The sequence below is a fragment of the Phyllostomus discolor genome, chromosome 8 (genome assembly GCF_004126475.2).
Source record: "Phyllostomus discolor isolate MPI-MPIP mPhyDis1 chromosome 8, mPhyDis1.pri.v3, whole genome shotgun sequence".
Taxonomy (NCBI): Eukaryota; Metazoa; Chordata; class Mammalia; order Chiroptera; family Phyllostomidae; genus Phyllostomus; species Phyllostomus discolor.
Window position 1 is genome coordinate 75074766 of NC_040910.2, and position 18166 is coordinate 75092931.

General features: G+C 40.0%; 2 protein-coding genes across 2 annotated transcripts; one reads left to right on the plus strand and one right to left on the minus strand.

The window, feature by feature from the left end:
- Positions 1-3961: 3961 nt before the first annotated feature.
- On the plus strand, positions 3962-5412 carry LOC114515360 (olfactory receptor-like protein DTMT). Its single transcript, XM_028534680.2, has one exon. The coding sequence runs from the start codon at positions 3971-3973 to the stop codon at positions 4916-4918; it is 948 nt and encodes a 315-aa protein (XP_028390481.1). The 5' UTR covers positions 3962-3970; the 3' UTR covers positions 4919-5412.
- A 7307-nt stretch (positions 5413-12719) lies between these two features.
- On the minus strand, positions 12720-17745 carry LOC114515361 (olfactory receptor 1L4-like). Its single transcript, XM_028534681.2, has 2 exons — positions 16677-17745; positions 12720-14154 (listed from the first exon to the last, which is right to left on the minus strand). Exon 2 carries the CDS (start codon positions 13825-13827, stop codon positions 12883-12885), a length of 945 nt encoding a protein of 314 aa, XP_028390482.1. The 5' UTR covers positions 13828-14154; positions 16677-17745; the 3' UTR covers positions 12720-12882.
- Positions 17746-18166: the final 421 nt, after the last annotated feature.

Consider the following 18166-nt stretch of genomic DNA (forward strand, 5'->3'; position numbering starts at 1 on the left):
CTTGAACAATGATTAAAATAATAAAAAAAAAGAACTGATCAGCTATTGTGATCACACAGAGATACTAATGTCTCTAAGCTTCTTCCAAGAAATAGGCTTTATATTTGCAATGAGGTAGGAGAACATGCAGAGTACCAACCTCCAACAGTGTGGGATTGGAACAACAGTCCCACACTCGGAACAACAGTGTGGGAACTGACTGTGGGAGTGGGGGGTGGGATGGACAGAGGAGGGCAAAGGGTGAAAAATTGGGACAACTGTAATAGAATAACAAAAAATCTCTAAAAAATAATATGGTGGTACCTCAGTACTCATCATTCCAACAAATGGCAAGCAAACACCAAGTGCTGAAACATTTTTTTCTCATCAAAATTTGACTAGTAGCTATGGGCACTTAGGTTGCTTCCAGGACTTGGCTATTGTAAATTGTGTTGCTATGAATACTGCGGTGCATATTTTCCTTGTGGATTGGTGTTTCAGAGTTCTTAGTATATAATCCTAGCAGTGGAATTGCTAGGTCCAAAGCAAGTTTCATTTTTAGTTTTATGAGGAAATTCCATACTGTTTTCCATAGTGGTTTCACCAGTCTGCATTCCCACCAACAGTGCACTAGGGTTCTCTTTTCTCCACAACCTCTCCAACACTTGTTTGTTGATTTGTTTATGATGGCCATTCTGACCGGTGTGAAGTGGTATCTCTATGTGAAATTCAACATATTATATTTATATTATGTTTCTTTAAAAATTGCTTTTTTAAGGTATATGAAAATTATAAAACAATTTAAGAATCCTGCTATATATATGACACACTGCTTGATGGCTAGAAGGACTAAAAAATGCATAGAATATGTAAACTTCCAACAGCAGCTACCAATATATTTGTGGTAATTTAAAAATTGCATGAATAAATAAAAAAATTTGACTAGTACCAGGTTTGACGAGTTCTGAAGCCAATGAGTACTGAGGTACTTGCTTGCTGATTTGTCCCATCAGGTTCCTAAACAAGGTAACAGGAGAGGATGTTTGGGTGTTTGTATAATCTGCTGTTAGTGAAGCTATTAGAGGTTTGAGAGCAATCTGTTCCAAAGCCAACAACCACCAGTTGTTGTTAGGAGAACTTGATGGTAGGTCTAGCACAAGAAACCCCCTTCTGAGTTCTGAGGCCCTGAAGCTGAACAGTTGAAAAACCCTCATCAGGTTTTACAGTTAAATGGGAATGAAGGGAGAGCAAAATTCTTTAGTATGATTAAGTCGTGAGGAGTCCTGTGATTTCCATTTCACTGCAATCTAGAGAATGAAAGCATGCTCTCATCCAGAGATGGGATGCAGCCCCAATTTTGGCAAATCCTGACACATTATATTAAAGAAGTAATCTTTTATTTTGAGCTTTGATCAGGAATTGGTATTGATATTTTTAAAATGCTTTTTGCTTCTGATGACTTAATCCTATATTTTTAAATTACACATATTAGTGTGACTTCAAATACGAAAAGCTGGAATTATTAGTGTTTTACACTCAGTTTTCACATCCAGTACCATAGGTGGAATTGGTCTATAATTTTATATCTCATATCACTTTTTTTCCTTCTTAAGTAAATTATGTAGCTTTCTATTGAATTTTAGAGTCTAGAATGTCTTTTGTAGAGCCTGGGGAGTATTCATTCCTTGAAAGTTTGAAAAATCTAAAAAGTTCCCTGGACCAATGATTTCAAGACACTGCAATATAAATCTTAAGTGTACAGCTCACTGAATTTTACACTCATGTACCCACTGCACAGATCAGTATGTAGAGCATTTATATGACCACAGAAGGTTCCCCCACACCCTCTCCTAGTAATACCCATGTATGTCCAAGGATACGCACTAGTCTGGTTTCTACCACCAGAGCTTAGATTTGCCAGCTCCTGAATTTTATATACTGTAAATGGTAGCATACAACACCTTTCTGAATTTGAATTCTTTTACTCAACAAACATGTTTTTGAGATTTATCATGTTATTTGAATCAAACAGTTCATTCTTTTCCATTTATTGCTATACAGTAAATATATCATTGAAATGAATATGCCACAATTTGCTTATTCATTCTCTTGCTGATGGACATTTGGGTTTTTCAATTTTAGGTGCTATGACTAAGCACCATTTTTGGGACTTTTTTTCTTTATTTTGAGTATTTCAGGAGTGAGTTTTCTGTAGGTAAATGTTAAATTTTAAGAAACTGCAAATGGTTTGCAAAGTGTTTTACTATTATACATTCTTACTAATGATGTATGAAAGTGTTAATTGCTTCATATTCATGCTAACATTTGATATTGTTGATCTTTTTCATTTTAGTGTGTGTGTAGTATTATCTTAAGATTTTAAGCCAGGTGGTGAAAGACAAATACCATATGATCTCACCTTTAAGTGGAACCTAATCAACAAAACAAACAAGCAAGCAAAATATAACCAGAGACATTGAAAGTAAGAACAGTCTGACAGTAACCAGAGGGGAGGTGGGAGGGGATAATGGGGAGAATGGTGGGGGAGGGATTTCAGGATCAACTATAAAGGACACATGGGCATAACCAAGGTGGGGTGGAATCAGGGGAGGGAGATGGGGATGATGGGTTGGCAGGGAGTGGTGGGGGGAAAATGCAGACAACTGTACTTGAACAACAAATAAATAAATAAATAAATAAATAAATAAATAAATAAATGGTTTTAATTTTCATTTCCCTGATGAATAGTAATGTTGAGCATATTTTCAATGTTTATTGTTAGCCTAAGGACTTTTATTAGAGATATTTTTCACTTTATTTCCTATTTTTGATTCAGAAATTTGATTCATATCATTTCTACTTCTTTAATATTTATTTTAGTGATGTATTTAGATGCCATATATATTATTGAGCCAATTTTTTCAGTTTGTCTTTGTTTAGAGAATGTCTCACCCAGATTTTAAAATTTATTTCAAAAGTTTTAGGAAGATTTAAAAGTTTGACTTTGTGACTATATCCTTTTTCTTAATTCTAATGTTCTAATACTTATTTTTATCTTTTAAAAATTAGATTGGTCAGTTTTGTCTATTTTGTTGATCTTTTAAAAACAAAAGCTCAAATGATTTTTTATTCACTTTACTACTTTTCTGTTTTCCAATTTGTTAATATATACTTTTTAGCTTTATCAATCACTTAATCCTATTTATTTGAATTTGTCTCTTTTTTAATCATTTTCAGCTTAATAGTTTATTCATTTATTTCCCTTTTTTCTAGATTATTAGTAAAAACTGGGCATAGATTTTTCTTCTTCTGTGATGCATCCCTCAGCTAGAGGCATGCAGTAGACTGCTTTCTATCTACTTCTAGATCACACTGATGTGGCCCCACCCATGGTGCAGTTATGGAACAGTCTTATAGAATTCTGGAATATGGTTGAGTTTGACCCATAACTTGACATGTTTTTATAGATTTTCTTTTTAAAGACATTTTTATTGTTATTCTATTGCAGTTGTCCCAATTTTTCTACTTTTGCCCCTCCTCTGCCCATCCCATCCACAAACCCTGACCCATCATCCTGTTCTCAAAGTCAATTCCCACACTATTGTCTATGTCCATGGGTCATTCATACATGTTCTTTGTCTAGTCCTTTCCCCTCCTTTCCACCATTCCCCCCACACCTCCTTTCTGGTCATTGTCAGTCTGTTCCATGTTTCTATGCCTGTGGTTCTATTTTGTTCACTAATTTATTTCATTCATTAGAATTCTTTTATAAGTGAGATCATACAGTATTTGTCTTTCTATGTAAGTATTTATTTTTATATTTGGAAGAGGACAAATAAAATATTCAATCCTTATGACTTATGGGTATTTAATTTTAAAATATCTTTTTTGAAAGTTCTGAAATGTGAATATATATGTATGTATATATTTTTATAAGTTCATATTGTAATACAAATTATTATTAATTTTAAAAAGGTGAAACAAAAGCAATATGGAAATGGGAAACCAAAGTATCATTTCAGAATTCTTCCTCCAAGGCCTGCCCATTGAACCAGATCAACAAGACCTGTTCTATGCCCTGTTCCTGGCCATGTATCTTACCACTGTTTCAGGGAATTTCCTCATCATCATCCTCATTCAGTTGGACTCTCATCTCCACACACCAATGTATCTGTTTCTCAGCAATTTGTCTTTGTCTGACCTCTGCTTCTCTTCTGTAACCATTCCAAAAATGTTGTACAACATGCAGAGCCAAGACCCATCCATCCCCTATGCAGGCTGCCTGGTCCAAATGTACTTCTTCTTGTTTTTTGCAGACCTGGAGAGCTTCCTTCTTGTGGCCATGGCCTATGACCGCTATGTGGCCATCTGCTCCCCACTGCACTACACCACCATCATGAGCCCCAAGCTCTGTGTCTCCCTGGTGGTGCTGTCCTGGGTGCTGACTACTTTCATCTCTTTGTTGCATACTCTGCTCATGGCTCGGCTGTCTTTCTGTGCTGATAATGTGATCCCCCACTTTTTCTGTGACATGTCTGCTCTGCTCAAGTTGTCCTGCTCTGACACTCAGATTAATGAAATGGTGATAATTATCTTGGGAGGGCTTGTTGTTATTGTTCCATTTTTTTTGATCTTTTCATCTTACACACGAATTGTGTCCTCCATCCTCAAGGTCCCTTCTGCTAGGGGCATCCACAAGGCCTTCTCTACCTGTGGCTCCCACTTGTCTGTGGTCTCACTGTTCTATGGGACAATCATTGGCCTCTATTTGTGCCCTTCATCCAACAATTCTACTTTTAAGGAGACAGTCATGGCTGTGATGTACACTGTGGTGACTCCCATGTTGAACCCCTTCATCTACAGTCTGAGGAATCAGGACATAAAGGGAGCTTTGCTAAGAATCTTTTCAAAATGGACAATTCAGTTTTCTCTGAGATAGTGACTCTAAAGATTAAAGTATACTTTCAAACAGTAGGTTTAATAATGACAATGAGTAGTATTCTGCAGGTAGTGGCACTCAACCTCAGCACTGGCAATGCAGCCCCCAGAGCACTTCCAGGGGAAGTTTCCCCACATGTCACTAGGGGAAGATCATTGTGGTCTTGTGTTTATCACTGTATCTTGGGTATGATGTGGCACAGGCTTGATCAAATAATTATTCAACCATGAATAAATACCATTCAATCTAGGTATTTATCAGACTTAAAGAATGGACAGTAAGGACTTCTGACCAAGATGGAGGTATAGGTAGACACACTGTGCCTCCTTGCACAACCAAAATAAGGACAACAAAAATTTAGAAACAAAATAACAACCAGTACTGACAGAAAATTGAACTTATGGAAGTCTGCCAACCAAGGAGTGAAAGTAGACAAATTCATCCAGACCGGTAGGAGGGGTGGAGTCAGGAAGAGAGGGGTCATGGCAAAAAAAGGCAGTGGCTGGCAGACCCTGGTGTGCAAGGCAGCAGCTGGTGGACCCCAGGCATGCAAGAAAGCAGTGGGTGGATCCAGCAAGGCAGTGGATTGTGGAGGGGCTTGGCACACAAGGTGGCTTGCAGAACCAGGCAGTCCCACATTCCTGCACAAGTAAATCACACAAAACTGGGCAGTGAGACAGACTGCTTGGGGAAATAAAGCCTCAAACCACTGATTGAAAATGTCTGTGTGGGTTCAGGTGCTGGGAGAGACTCCCAGCCTCAGAAGAGAGTTTGTTGGAGAGACTCACAGGGTCTAGAACATACACAAACTTACCCACACAGGAATAAGCAACAAAGGGGCCCCATTTGCTTGGAGGAAGCAGCAGAAGTGACTGAAATCTGGCATAAAGCTGAGCAAGAGTCATTGTTCTTTCTTGGACCCTCCCCCACATACAGTGTCACAACCCAGTGAAGTGGGTTGCCTTGCCCGGGTGAACACCTAAGGCTCCACCCTCATATGTAACAAGCATGTCAAGACAAAAAAAAATGGCCCAAATGAAAGAACAGATCAAAGCTCCAGATACAACAAAAATACAACTAAGCAATGAAGAGATAGCCAAACTATCAGATGCACAGTTCAAAGCACTGGTGATCAGGATGCTCACAGAATTGGCTGAATTTGGTCACAAATCAGATGAATAAATGAAGGCTACACTAAGTGAAATGAAGGGAAATGCACAGGGAGCCAATAGTGATGGGAAGAAAACTGGGACTCAAATCAATGGAGTGGATCAGAAGGAAGAAAGAAACAACCAAACAGAAAAGAAGGAAGAAACAAGAATTCAAAAAACTGAGGAGAGGCTTAGAAACCTCCAGGACATCTTTAAACATTCCAACATCCGAATTATAGGGGTACCAGAAGGGGAAGAGGAAGAGCAACAAGTGGAAAAGTCATTTGAACAAATAATAAAGGAGAACTTCCCCAATCTGGCAAAGGAAATAGACTTCCAGGAAGTCCAGGAAGCTCAGAGAGTCCCAAAGAGGTTGGGCCCAAAGAGGAATACATCAAGACACATCATAATTGCATTACCCAAGGTAAAAATGAAGGAGAGAATCCTAGAAGCAGCAAAAGATAAGAAGACAGTAACCTACAAAGGAGTTCCCATCAGACTGTCAGCTGATTTCTCAAAAGAGACCTTGCAGGTAAGAAGGGGCTGGAAAGAAGTATTCCAAGTCATGAAAGGCAAGAACCTACATCCAAGATTACTCTATCCAGCAAAGTTTTCATTTAGAATGGAAGGGCAGATAAAGTGCTTGACCCAGATAAGGTCAAGTTAAAAGAGTTCATCATCACCAAGCCCTTATTTTATGAAACGTTAAAGGGACTTACCTAAGAAAAAGAAGATAAAAAAGATGTAAAGTAAAATGACAGCAAACTCACAGTTCTTAACAACCATACCTAAAACAAAAACAAAAACAAACAACTAGAACAGGAACAGAACCACAGAAATGGAGATCACATGGAGGGTCAGCAACAGGGGAGTGGGAGGAGGAGAGAGAGGGAAAAGGTACAGAGAATAAGTAGCATAGATGGTAGGTAGAAAATAGACAGGGGAGGGTAAGAATAGTATGGGAAATGTAGAAGCTAAAGAACTCATGACACATGGACATGAACTAAAATGGGGGAATGTGGGTGGGAGGGGGTGTGCAGGGTGGAGGGGAATGAAGGGGGAAAAATAGGACAACTGTAATCACATAATCAATAAAATATATTTTAAAAGAATGGACAATAGTTTCTAATTCTTTAGTAAATCAAAATTACTCTGCCACTTCAGTACTTTGCTTTTGCCAAATATATGTTCCATAAAGAATGTTTCCAATTTATTGTGTAGATGCTCTCATAATTTTTACTCTGCAGGATCAGCATTTCTCCTCTTGTTAATAAATTTAGTTCTTAATTTAGAATAGTTACTTGATTCATCTATTTATTGATCATATTAAAATTATCTCTTTTCTTTAACTATACCAATCATTTGTTAGTTAATAACAAATCATTATTTTGATAATCTCCATATTTTGAATGAGTGTTCCTTTTCTGAATTAAAATCATATGATATGTAATGGGCCATTGAGTTTTGTTATGTATTATTTAATTTATAGACATTATATGGTAGGCTATATATAGGATAAGGTAAAACAAATAATGATAGAAGGATTAGAACTTTTTTATGACTCCCAGATTTTTTTCCTCTGGAATATGATGCTGACATTATTTGATGCTTTCTTTCTTTTCTTTCTTTTGTTTATTTTTCTTATCAAATGTTTTGAAGACAGATTATCTGTAATCTCAATAGTGTCTAGCTTAGTGCCTTGTGTCTGCCATATGTAGAATAAATATTTATTGATTTGAATGCATTTTCATGGTTCCTGAAATGAATTTATCCCACCTTTCATAAGATTTCCTAATAATTACAACTTTGATTTCATTTGTTTCAAAAATTTTTATTGATTACAGAAATAATACATTCTCATTGGAAAATACCTAAACAATAAAAAAATAAATAATGAGGTAGAATGTGAGGGCCCTCTGTAGTTCTGATCCCTCCCATGAAGGCAGTTAAAAGTTGGGAAATATTTAGACTAACATTGTATATAACAAATAAATAAGTCTAAATTATATATGTTATTTTCTCATTGTTTTCATATAAAATGCACTTTGAATTCATCATTTCATACAAGGACACATAACTCTTTTAGAAGCTAAATAGTGTTTTCTTGAATGGATGCATTAACTGTAATTTATTAAGTAATCTGTTTTTTTTTTGAGTAAGTCAGAGGTTTATTTAAAACATCACAGAAATTTTATTCCAAGAAAATCTTTATATGTGTTAATATGACCAATGGTGAAACTAATTAAAATTATAATTTTAATTATAAATATTTAATTATAATTAGCTTTTATAACTTTACAGAGTTTTAAAATTTAGAAATTTTACAATTTGGCCTTTTCAAAGGCTAAATTTCTTCTTCAAGAGGCACTGCTGCCCACAATAATGATTAGGGAGCTGAAGGCAGAGGAAAATTCAATGTTCAAGACTGACACGTCTCAGGGAGGAGAGGAAAGGGAGGGGCTGGATGAAAGAAGGTGAAGGGGTCAGCCACAGAACATGTGTGCAGAACACATAGACACAGACAGCAGTGTGGTGATAGCCAAAGGGAAGGGGGAGTGGGGTATGGGTGGAAGTGGACAAATGGTGGGGGCAGGTGGAAAATGGCCCATTTGTAATAGTATCAACAATAAAAATAATGTAAAACAACAATAATAAAATAAAGTAGCTATATGCTTAAAAAAAGAAAATTCAATGTTTAAACACTGAGATTTTACATTTCTGGATTTTGAATTCTGAATGCGATTTTTTGTTTTACCTTTTTGGTTTGTTTGTTTATTGTTATTCAAGTACAGCTGTCTCCATTCCCCCCCCCCCCCAACTCCCCTGCCCCACCCCAGCCATCCCTACCTCTCATCCTTGATCCTATCCCCCTTTGGCTTTGTCCATGTGTCCTTTATACATGTTCCTTGATGATCCTTCCCCTTTTTCACCCCTGTCATCCCTCCTACCTTCCCTTTGGTTACCGTCAGTTTGTTCTTTATTTCAATGTCTCTGGTTATATTTTGCTTGCTTGTTTGTTTTGTTGATTAGGTTCCACTTATAGGTGAGATCATATGGTATTTGTTTTTCACTGCTTGTTTTTTTTCAGTTAGCATGATGTTTTCTAGATCCATCCATGCTGTCATGAAGGGTAGGAGCTCCTTTCTTTCTGCTGCATAGTATTCCATTGTGTAACTGCGCCATAATTTTTGATACATTCACTTACTGATGGTCACTTAGGTTGCTTCCAGCACTTGGCTATCGTAAATTGTGCTGCTATGAACATTGGGGTGCATAGGTTCTTTTGAATTGGTGTTTCAGGATTATTAGGATATAACCCTAGCTGCAGAATTGACAGGTTAAAAGGCAGCTCCATTTTTGGTTTTCTGAGGAAATTCCATACTATGTTTTCCATAGTGGCTGCACTAATCTGCATTCCTACCAATAGTGTACCAGGGTTTTCTTTTCTCCACATCCTCTCCAACACTTGTTTGTTATAAATAATCTGTTCTTGATGGACATTTGGATTGTTTTCAGTTTTTTATTATTTTGAACAATGCTTAGATTTCATTTTCTGTTCCATATGTCTTTGGCAGACTTGTCCTGTGTTTCTAGGGACACATTCTTAGAAATGGGTAAAATAGATCAAAGGATATGAACATTTAATAATTGGGTAGAGATTGCCAAATTGCCTCAATGGAATTCTTCTAAGGTAAACTCCCTTCAAAAGTAAATGAGAGTGGCTGTTTCTTTACTGTGTTTCCAACACTGGATATTTTGCTTTCAAAGTATTTATCAACCTGATATAAAAAGATAAGATTTTACTTTTTTAAAACTGAATTTCTGTATGTGTCAATGAGGTCAAACACCTCTGCATATTGATTAGCCACTTTCCCTTTGGTGTGTTATTTGTGCATATCTTCTGCCTTGAGTTGATTTCTGTTTTCCTCGCATAAAAAGTCTCACTTTATCTATCTTGTTGGTGGAATTTTTGACTTTAGTAGTGGTGCATTTTGCCCTTACTGCAGATTATGAATTAAGATTATAAATAAATAAATTTTTACTTCATCATACATTTTCTTCTTTAACATGTTTAGAAAGCATTTCTTATTCCAAAATTATATTATCTAATTTGTTTTTTCTCTAGTTCTTGTATTGTTTTAGATTCTGCATCATTACTTTTGATCTGCCTAAAATTTGGCTTAAGGGCAATTCCCTCTTTCCTTCTTCCCTTCCCCAGCGAAATAGTTGTTCCCATCTTCACCAATGTTAAAAACTACCTGCACAATGTACTAAGTACTCATATATACTTGAGTCTTTTTTTGGACTTTGTTATATTGATGTCATCCTATTTATGTACTGGTACTATATAAACAATGCCTTCATAATAATATATCTGAAACATCTTGTGTGACAAGCCTTTATCAATATACTTCTCTTCCAAAAATTTCCCAACACGCACATCTTTTCAGATATGCTTCAGATCTATCTTGTTAAATACCAACAAAAATATGTTGGGAAATTAACTGGAATTAGATTGAATTATCACATTGACTTATAAAGGAGAGTTGGCTATTTATACAGTTGTTTTATAAACTATAAATAAGGAATGTCTTTCCATTAATTCAAGTTTTCTTACTTGAAGACTATAGATTTATTAGTTTGATATTTGAATATTATTTTCTACATTCAGTACTAGGTATTTTACATTAAAAATGTTGGGGGTGGTTATTCCTGTGTCTTTGCAAAGGTAATTATTTGTGTACATAGAAGAGTTACTAATTGTTTTATATATCAACTTCACAACATCTTATTGAGTACTTCAGTACATCTTATTGAGTTTTCTTATTGTTTTCTAATAAGGATTTTCTGTTAAATAGTTGGTTACTGAAGACATACAATCAAAGAGAATATAAATATTGATAATTGTGCATACTCCTTTCAAATATTTAGTTCTGATTTTTCTCTTTTTGAATTACTTTGCATACCTCTTCAGGGATAATATAAAATAAGGGCGTTTCTAATAAGAATTTAAATGTTAGTGTGGGGCCCTGCTCTTTGTTTCCCCACAACCAGGAGGGAGAGTGATAGAATCTTCCAAGTGGTTTTGGGCATAGTGAACTTGGAAGGCATAGAGAGATTTCCACCCTCGCTGGCTGCTACTTTGGAAGGAGGCAGATTTGCAGAAGAGCCCCCCACTACATGGCACAGCCACATCAAGGCAGTGCTGAGCCATGATAAAACAGTGTTTAAAATTCCACCTCCACCTCCATCTCCACATCCACACAAACACAAATCTTCTCAACCACTTTGTGCCATAAAGATCTGAAAAGTTCTTACATGCCCTGGTGGAGCCTAGATGACAGTTGAGTTGAGGGCCAGTGTGTCTCCAGAGGCCATTGGGATAAGAGGTGAGGCACCCTGTAGCAGGTGGAGGTCAGAGACCAGAACCAGATAGAAGATGACAGAGTTTAAAAGAATCAGCAGAACCAGAGAGTCCTGAAAAGGTTATCAGCTCCCTTCTCAAAAGAAAAGTAACATATTATTAGTGCTAAGAGGAGAGATGTCAAGTTCCACCAACAGTGAACATAGCAGAAACTCCCCTCTTCTGAAGTCAGAGGACATATAAGCCATAAGAATCTAGAAAAAGATAACAAAATCAACACAAGGAAAATAGAAGGAAGGAATTTAAAAAATGTAAAAGTGAAAAAGTAATGTTGAAAATCAAGAAACAATAGAAGAATAATAGTAAATTCAATGCTAGTTCTTTGGAAATATTAATATGAGATAAAATGTTAGCACATGAAACAAAAAAAGGCATAAATGAACTCTAAAAGTGGAAAAGAGCAAAATTAACAGCTAAAAGGGCCATTAACACCATGAGAATACTATATACAACTTTAAAATAAGAAATTAAAAATCTGAGGAAAATTATATTTTAAGAACTTAAATATTACCAAAATGTGCTTAAAATGCTGAAAAACACTGACTAGACTAAAAACAACTGGAGAAGATGAATGTCTTAGTCTTATGACTTTGGGAAAGCTGCTTGGTTTCTCTAAGCCTGTTTGCTGTCTGTGTGATGAGAATAATAACTCCCTCTTTCCCCCACCCTGGAATCTTGTGCAGTTTAAATGAGACATATGTATAGAGCACCCAGGACAGAGACTAGGATATGATTATTCCTCACTAAATGTTACCTTTCATTGTTTTTATTATAAGGATATCATTACACCACTGTAATAGTGAAACATTGAAAAAGCATAAGAATTTATCAAAAAGAGAATGTTTGTACAACTTCACAGTATAGGGCTCTATGAGGTTAAAAATGAAGTTCTATTTGTAGTAATAAGAGATTTCCTAGACATATTGTTTCATGAAAAAGGGAAACTGCAGAATAATATGCAGGGAATGATACTAGTTATGCTTCCAAACCATGGAAGAATGATGGGAACAGAGATTGAGAGAAAGAAAAGTAATGAACTAATAACTAGAATGGGAGTGGAGGTTGGGTTGGGCAATAGTCGAGGAGAATTTTATGTTTATCTTTATTTTTTATATATTTTTTACCATGAAAATCATGGATGGTGGGGGAAGGAGACAGAGACAGAGATATAGAGATAGGGATAAGGATAGAGATAGATAGATAGATAGATAGATAGATGAACATTGGTGTGAGAGAGAAACATCCATCAGTTGCCTCTTATACACACACTGACCAAGGACTGAACCGGCAACCTAGGTATGTTCCCTGATCCGGGATCGACCCTACAACATTTTGGTACAGGAGGACCCTCAACCAGCTGAGCCATCCATCCAGGGCAATAACTATATCTACACCTCTTGGGATGCAGCCTTCCATCTAAGCCCCCTTTTTAGGGCACCCTTTACTTCTTTGTTTCGAAGGCTATAGATAAAAGGGTTCAAGGTCAGTGTGACCACCGCATAGACAACGCTGGCCAGGCGGCTGTAGCGGGCTGAGTAGGCAGATGACGGCCGGAAATAGACGGAGAGGACAGAACCGAAGAAAAGCGACACCACTACCAGATGGGCCCCGCAGGTGGAGAAGGCACGGCGACGGCTGCCTGCAGACTTCATCCTTAGCACCGCGAGGAAGATTCGCCCGTAGGAGAGAGACACAAGGAGCAGGGGGGTCAGCACCACAGCCAGGCCCTCGGAGAAGATGGCAGCCTCTGGGGCTGACGTGTCAGAAGTCGCCAAACTCAGCATCACTGGCATGTCACAAAAAAAGTGGCGCACAAGAGAGGAGCGTGGATAGGAGAGCGCAGAGATGAGCAGCGTGTGGAGCAACGAGTGGAGGTGGGACAGGGCCCAGGATGCAGCGACCAGCATTGTGCAGCGCCAGGGCGTCATGACCGCGGCATAGTGCAGGGGCCGGCAGACAGCCACTGCGCGGTCATGGGACATGGCTGCCAGGAGGTAGCTCTCGGTGATGCCCAGGGCCACGAAGAAGTACAGCTGGGCAAAGCACCCAGGGAAGGACACGGCCTGGCCTGGGTGAAGCAGGCTGGCCAGCAGTCTGGGGACAGTGACCGTGGTAAAACAGACGTCCACGAGGCTCAGGTGACCCAAGAAGTAATACATGGGGGATTGGAGAGTCCTGTCGGACCTGACCACCACCACCATGCTCAGGTTGCCCAGTGCGTTGAGTAGATAGATGCTAAGGAAGAGCAGAAACAGCAGTGGGTGGGTGTCGGGGCTATCTATCAGGCCCAGGAGGAGGAACTTGGGGGTGGAGGAGAGGTTGGCCAGGGCCATGGGGTGACCAGACAGGTGGCGATGCTGAGGGGTGAGATGAGGCAGCAGGCCTAAATTCTGGCGTCTCTAGGTAGACTTCTGCATATTGGTGTTCCATGTAATATTTAAAAATTTCTGCTTCCTAAACATGGCTTGAAAACCACATTGCTCACCCAATAATCCTAGTTATATGAAGAAATTGAATCTCAGAAGGGTGTCTAGGGTAGTGGGTGCTCTCCAGCTTTGGAATAGATCAGACCAGATTGAGTCCAGGCTCTGCCACTCAGGAAGTTTGACCTCTCTGAGCCTCAGTTTCTTCTTTCAATTAGAAAAATACTGGTAGTATCCCTGGAGTTGGTTGTGAGGATAAAGTAGATAATAAATTAAAAATAGGTAGCATTGTATCTAGCATTAATAAGCACACAGAAGTCTGTCTATCTATCTATCTATCTATCTATCCATCTATCATCTTCTGTCATTATCATTTGCTTAATCAAACAAGGATTCAGGGGCAGAATTGGGACCCAGGCCATCTGAACACACCTTGAAGCTTCCTCACAGAGCACCTTGCTGCATCCACTTATTCACCACATATAATGTGCTAGCTCAGGAACCGGCAAACCTTTTCTGTAAAGGGTCGTATAGGAAATATTTTAGATTTGTGGGTCTTATGGTCTCTGTTGCAGTTAGCTACTCAACTCTGCTATTACAGCATGAAAACAGCCACAATATATGTAAATGAATGGCCACGGATATGTTGCAATAAAACTTCATTCACAAAAAGGATAGGAGGCCAGACTTGGGCTTTGTGCCATACTTTGGTGACTCTTGTACTAGGTATGTGGGAAATAGAGACCAGTGAGTCTTAGCTTTTGCTGGCAAACATTCGACCTACTGTAGCTAGCAGAGTGTTTCATACTTTACTAATTTTATGAACTAATTTGGGGTAAATTATCCTTCCAGGAGAAGTTTGGGAAGAATTCAAAGATTTGAACTGGTTCTTAGAGAACAAACCGGGTTTCACCCAGCAGTCAGAGTTTGGTGTGGGAAGCGCAGGGCATCCAGACCCCCGGCAAGGGATTGTGTGGGGTTATTGTTAGAGGCATGGAACGAAGGTCAAACATCTACACATGACACTGGGACAAGGTTTGTCTATGCTCTGACCTTGTTGGCAGAAACCTTAGTGTCCCAAGTCACTTCAGTTATGTTGGAAACAATGCACTCATTTTGTCTCCCACTCAATTGCTTCCTTAAAAAATACACTTTCCATCCATTGCTCCACAGCTTCTAGAAATGTTCTATTAGTAGCCTAGCCTCTTCCTGCTTTGCCAGGAAAGAGGGCCAAGTTTCAGTGAAATCCCAGAGCACACAAAGTCTGTTAGCAGGGAGGCTCCTTGCAGGAAGGAGCTGCATCTCACTATCTTGCCAAGTGATCTGTCCAAAAAATTTATCCAGTAAATATTTGTTGAGTGAAGCTTTTAAAGAGCAATGAGTGAAAACAGAGGTAAAGGGAGGGTGGAAATGAGGAGATTATGGGCCAATCACAGTATCCACTCCTGTTGCTTTTGAGAAGCCCCTGATAGACTCCATTTTTAATTTTTCTATTTCTTTATCACTGTTACCCATTGGGTGGCATGATTTCATCTGCTCATGCCAACCCCACCCCACCCCTACTCCAACATAGTCTGTTGTGTTGAAGAGCCAGGGCTTTGCCCCTCTCCAATCCATTCTCTTTCAGGGTGCAGGGTTCTCCTCTAAAGAGCCCCTGACCTCCTCTCCCCACCACAATGGGTAGCTGTGTGACACAGAGGAAACAGCATGGCTTTGGGAGCAGAGCCAGCTGTTTTTTAACCCTGACTGGCTGCGTGAACATGGACTTCTCTTCATTTAATCTCCATCTCCTCATCTATAAAATGGGGGTTGTTCCTCTCTTACAGGGTTGCCATTAAGATTAAATAAGGCAGTGTATGTATAACCATGTAGCAGAGAATGAATGCTCAGTAGACATTAATTCCCTTTCCCTCAACTTCTAATGGCTTCTTCTGGTTTCCTGATGCTACCAGAGGCAATCTGGTCAGTCCACTGTTGGAGGGTTGTAGCTACACACCTAGTTCTACAAGATCTGGGACTTCTCAGAGTCAGGGGGCTCTGCAAAGGAGAACCCTGCACCCAGTTTTGCCCACTCAGTGCTATACATCAATTTTGCTTTCTTTGCAGCTATTTACAGGGTGGTCAAAAGAATTCATCCTGAATCTAGTAAGTCTTATTTTCTCCAACTGAAACACCCCTGGTGCCTTATACTCTTTCTGATAAAACCTAATTTCAGGTTCTTCTTTGCTGTGGTCACCCTCTGCTTTGTCAGCATTTTTTTTATTGGACACTGGGCTATAGCTGGATCAGGCTGTGTGGAGTTTGTAGGTGGTAGTATAACAGCTCAAAACTACATTTTATATTTGTTTATGGAATGCCTGCTTTGGCTTTGGCATTGTGTTGGTCTCTAGGACCAAAAAGGTAGGCCAGCTGTCGTCCTTGACCTCCAGCCAAACACAATGTAATATGCACAACACTAACTCTATGAACAAAGAATGAGCAATTTCCTCTGCTTGGCTGATTGGGGGAAGATTCCCAAGAAGAGGTGAGATTTGAACTGGGGTTGGAAGAATGCATAGGAGACCACCAGTTAGGGACTTGGGAGTGAGAAGGGTATTTCAGGCAGGGGGAGAGAATGGGAAGGCAGAGGATGATGGTTTGTGGGTGGGGACAGCTAAAATGTGACCTCTTCTTCCCTACACTGTGAGGCAGAATGGAGTGGGGTGGGAAGAGACAGGACACAAGAAGAGAAGACACAGAGGAATGTTGGCTTTTCTCACCTGAAGGGCAGCATGCCAGGCCTCACCTCTGTCTGTATAGTCTGTGGGCTGGTCTCCTTTCAGGCTAGAAGTCCCAGGTCTTCAGGACAGATATGTTGTCTTCTCCCAGAGACTTCAGTGTGCTTCCTGTAGGCTGGGGCTGACAGCCTTAGAGAAGGAGAAAGCCAGAGCTGTAAAGCCCTAGGAATTCTGAGACATGCTTCTTCCACTTAGCTGCACTGCCCTGCCAGGCTGCCCAGTGCCAATCTGGTACAGTACAAACTGCTAAGTGTGGCATCTGAAGATTTCCATCATTGTTCCCAGCTTTCTTCTTCAGACTTAGCTCTAAGGGTTAGCTCCCTCAGCCAGCTGTATTCTTCTTTCCTTACCCTGCCAGAGAGACTGGGTGGATTAGAGGGAATGAGGGGTCTGGAAACTCATACTTGGGATGGACAACCCTCAATGTGGTGACCATCTGGGCTGGCCCACTGTGCTCAGGGAATGCTATCACTCCTCAACCTCCTTCTGCCCAACAGGGGCAAGGGTGGTTAAAGATCACACAGCCAGGGATCCCTGGTCTCTTCCCCCTCACTGTACCTTTGCTGAACAGCAACCATCACCCTTAAAACTGTGACTTCACTCTGATTCCTCTGCTCAGGGTAGAGCTCTTTTCTGGTCCCACTGTGAGCAGAGCAGTGAGTGGAGCTGGGGACCTAGGTGCCTAATCTCCCAGCATGGACCTCCAGAACTCTGTCTTAGCCCAGGCCCGTCTCAGCCCCAGAGGCCCCATCTAACTCAGAAGTCAAGGGATGGAAAGGGGGCTGGAGTTGCTGGCAGATTCACCCCAGGATAGCAGGATCAGGGGACACTTGTGGAGTTACTCCTGATGGGCTACAGGCATCCTGTTCTTTGTCACCCCCTGGCCCAGATCAGATATGCCAGTATCTCAGCCCTGCCCAGTTGGTTCCCAGGCAAGATGATTTCTCCTCCTTGTCCCAAAGACTTTTGACTGTCCTGTCCTCACTGGTCTGGCAGAGCAGACCTAATCCCCAGGCTAATCAATTTCTCCTGAGGGCAGTCTCTGCCCCACCTCCCCACCTCCCTCTCTCATCCACCTTTCCTTCTCCTGCTGTGCCTTAGTGCTCACAGAACTGGTAGCCACATCCCAGGGGACAAGCTTCTCCTGCTCCATTATTCATTCATTCATTTATTTGAAAACATTGTTCAGCATCCATGGGGCTCCTGGTCCTGCTGGGCTTCAAGGCGTACCAGAGAAGTCATGGAATGAGTGAGGCATTCAAGCGCTGACCAGCTGTGGGACCCTGGACAAGTCGCTTTTCCCTTCTGGGTCTCAGTTTCCTTACTAGTAAATGGAGAGAGATGAACTGACTGAGTCTGATGATCCCTTCATTGGAGGATGGAACATTCTGAAGGTGCACCCTGAATAGTTAGCATTCAGGGCAGAGAGAGACGGGACCCAAAATAGAAGCTGCGCTCGTGGCTTGGGTGTT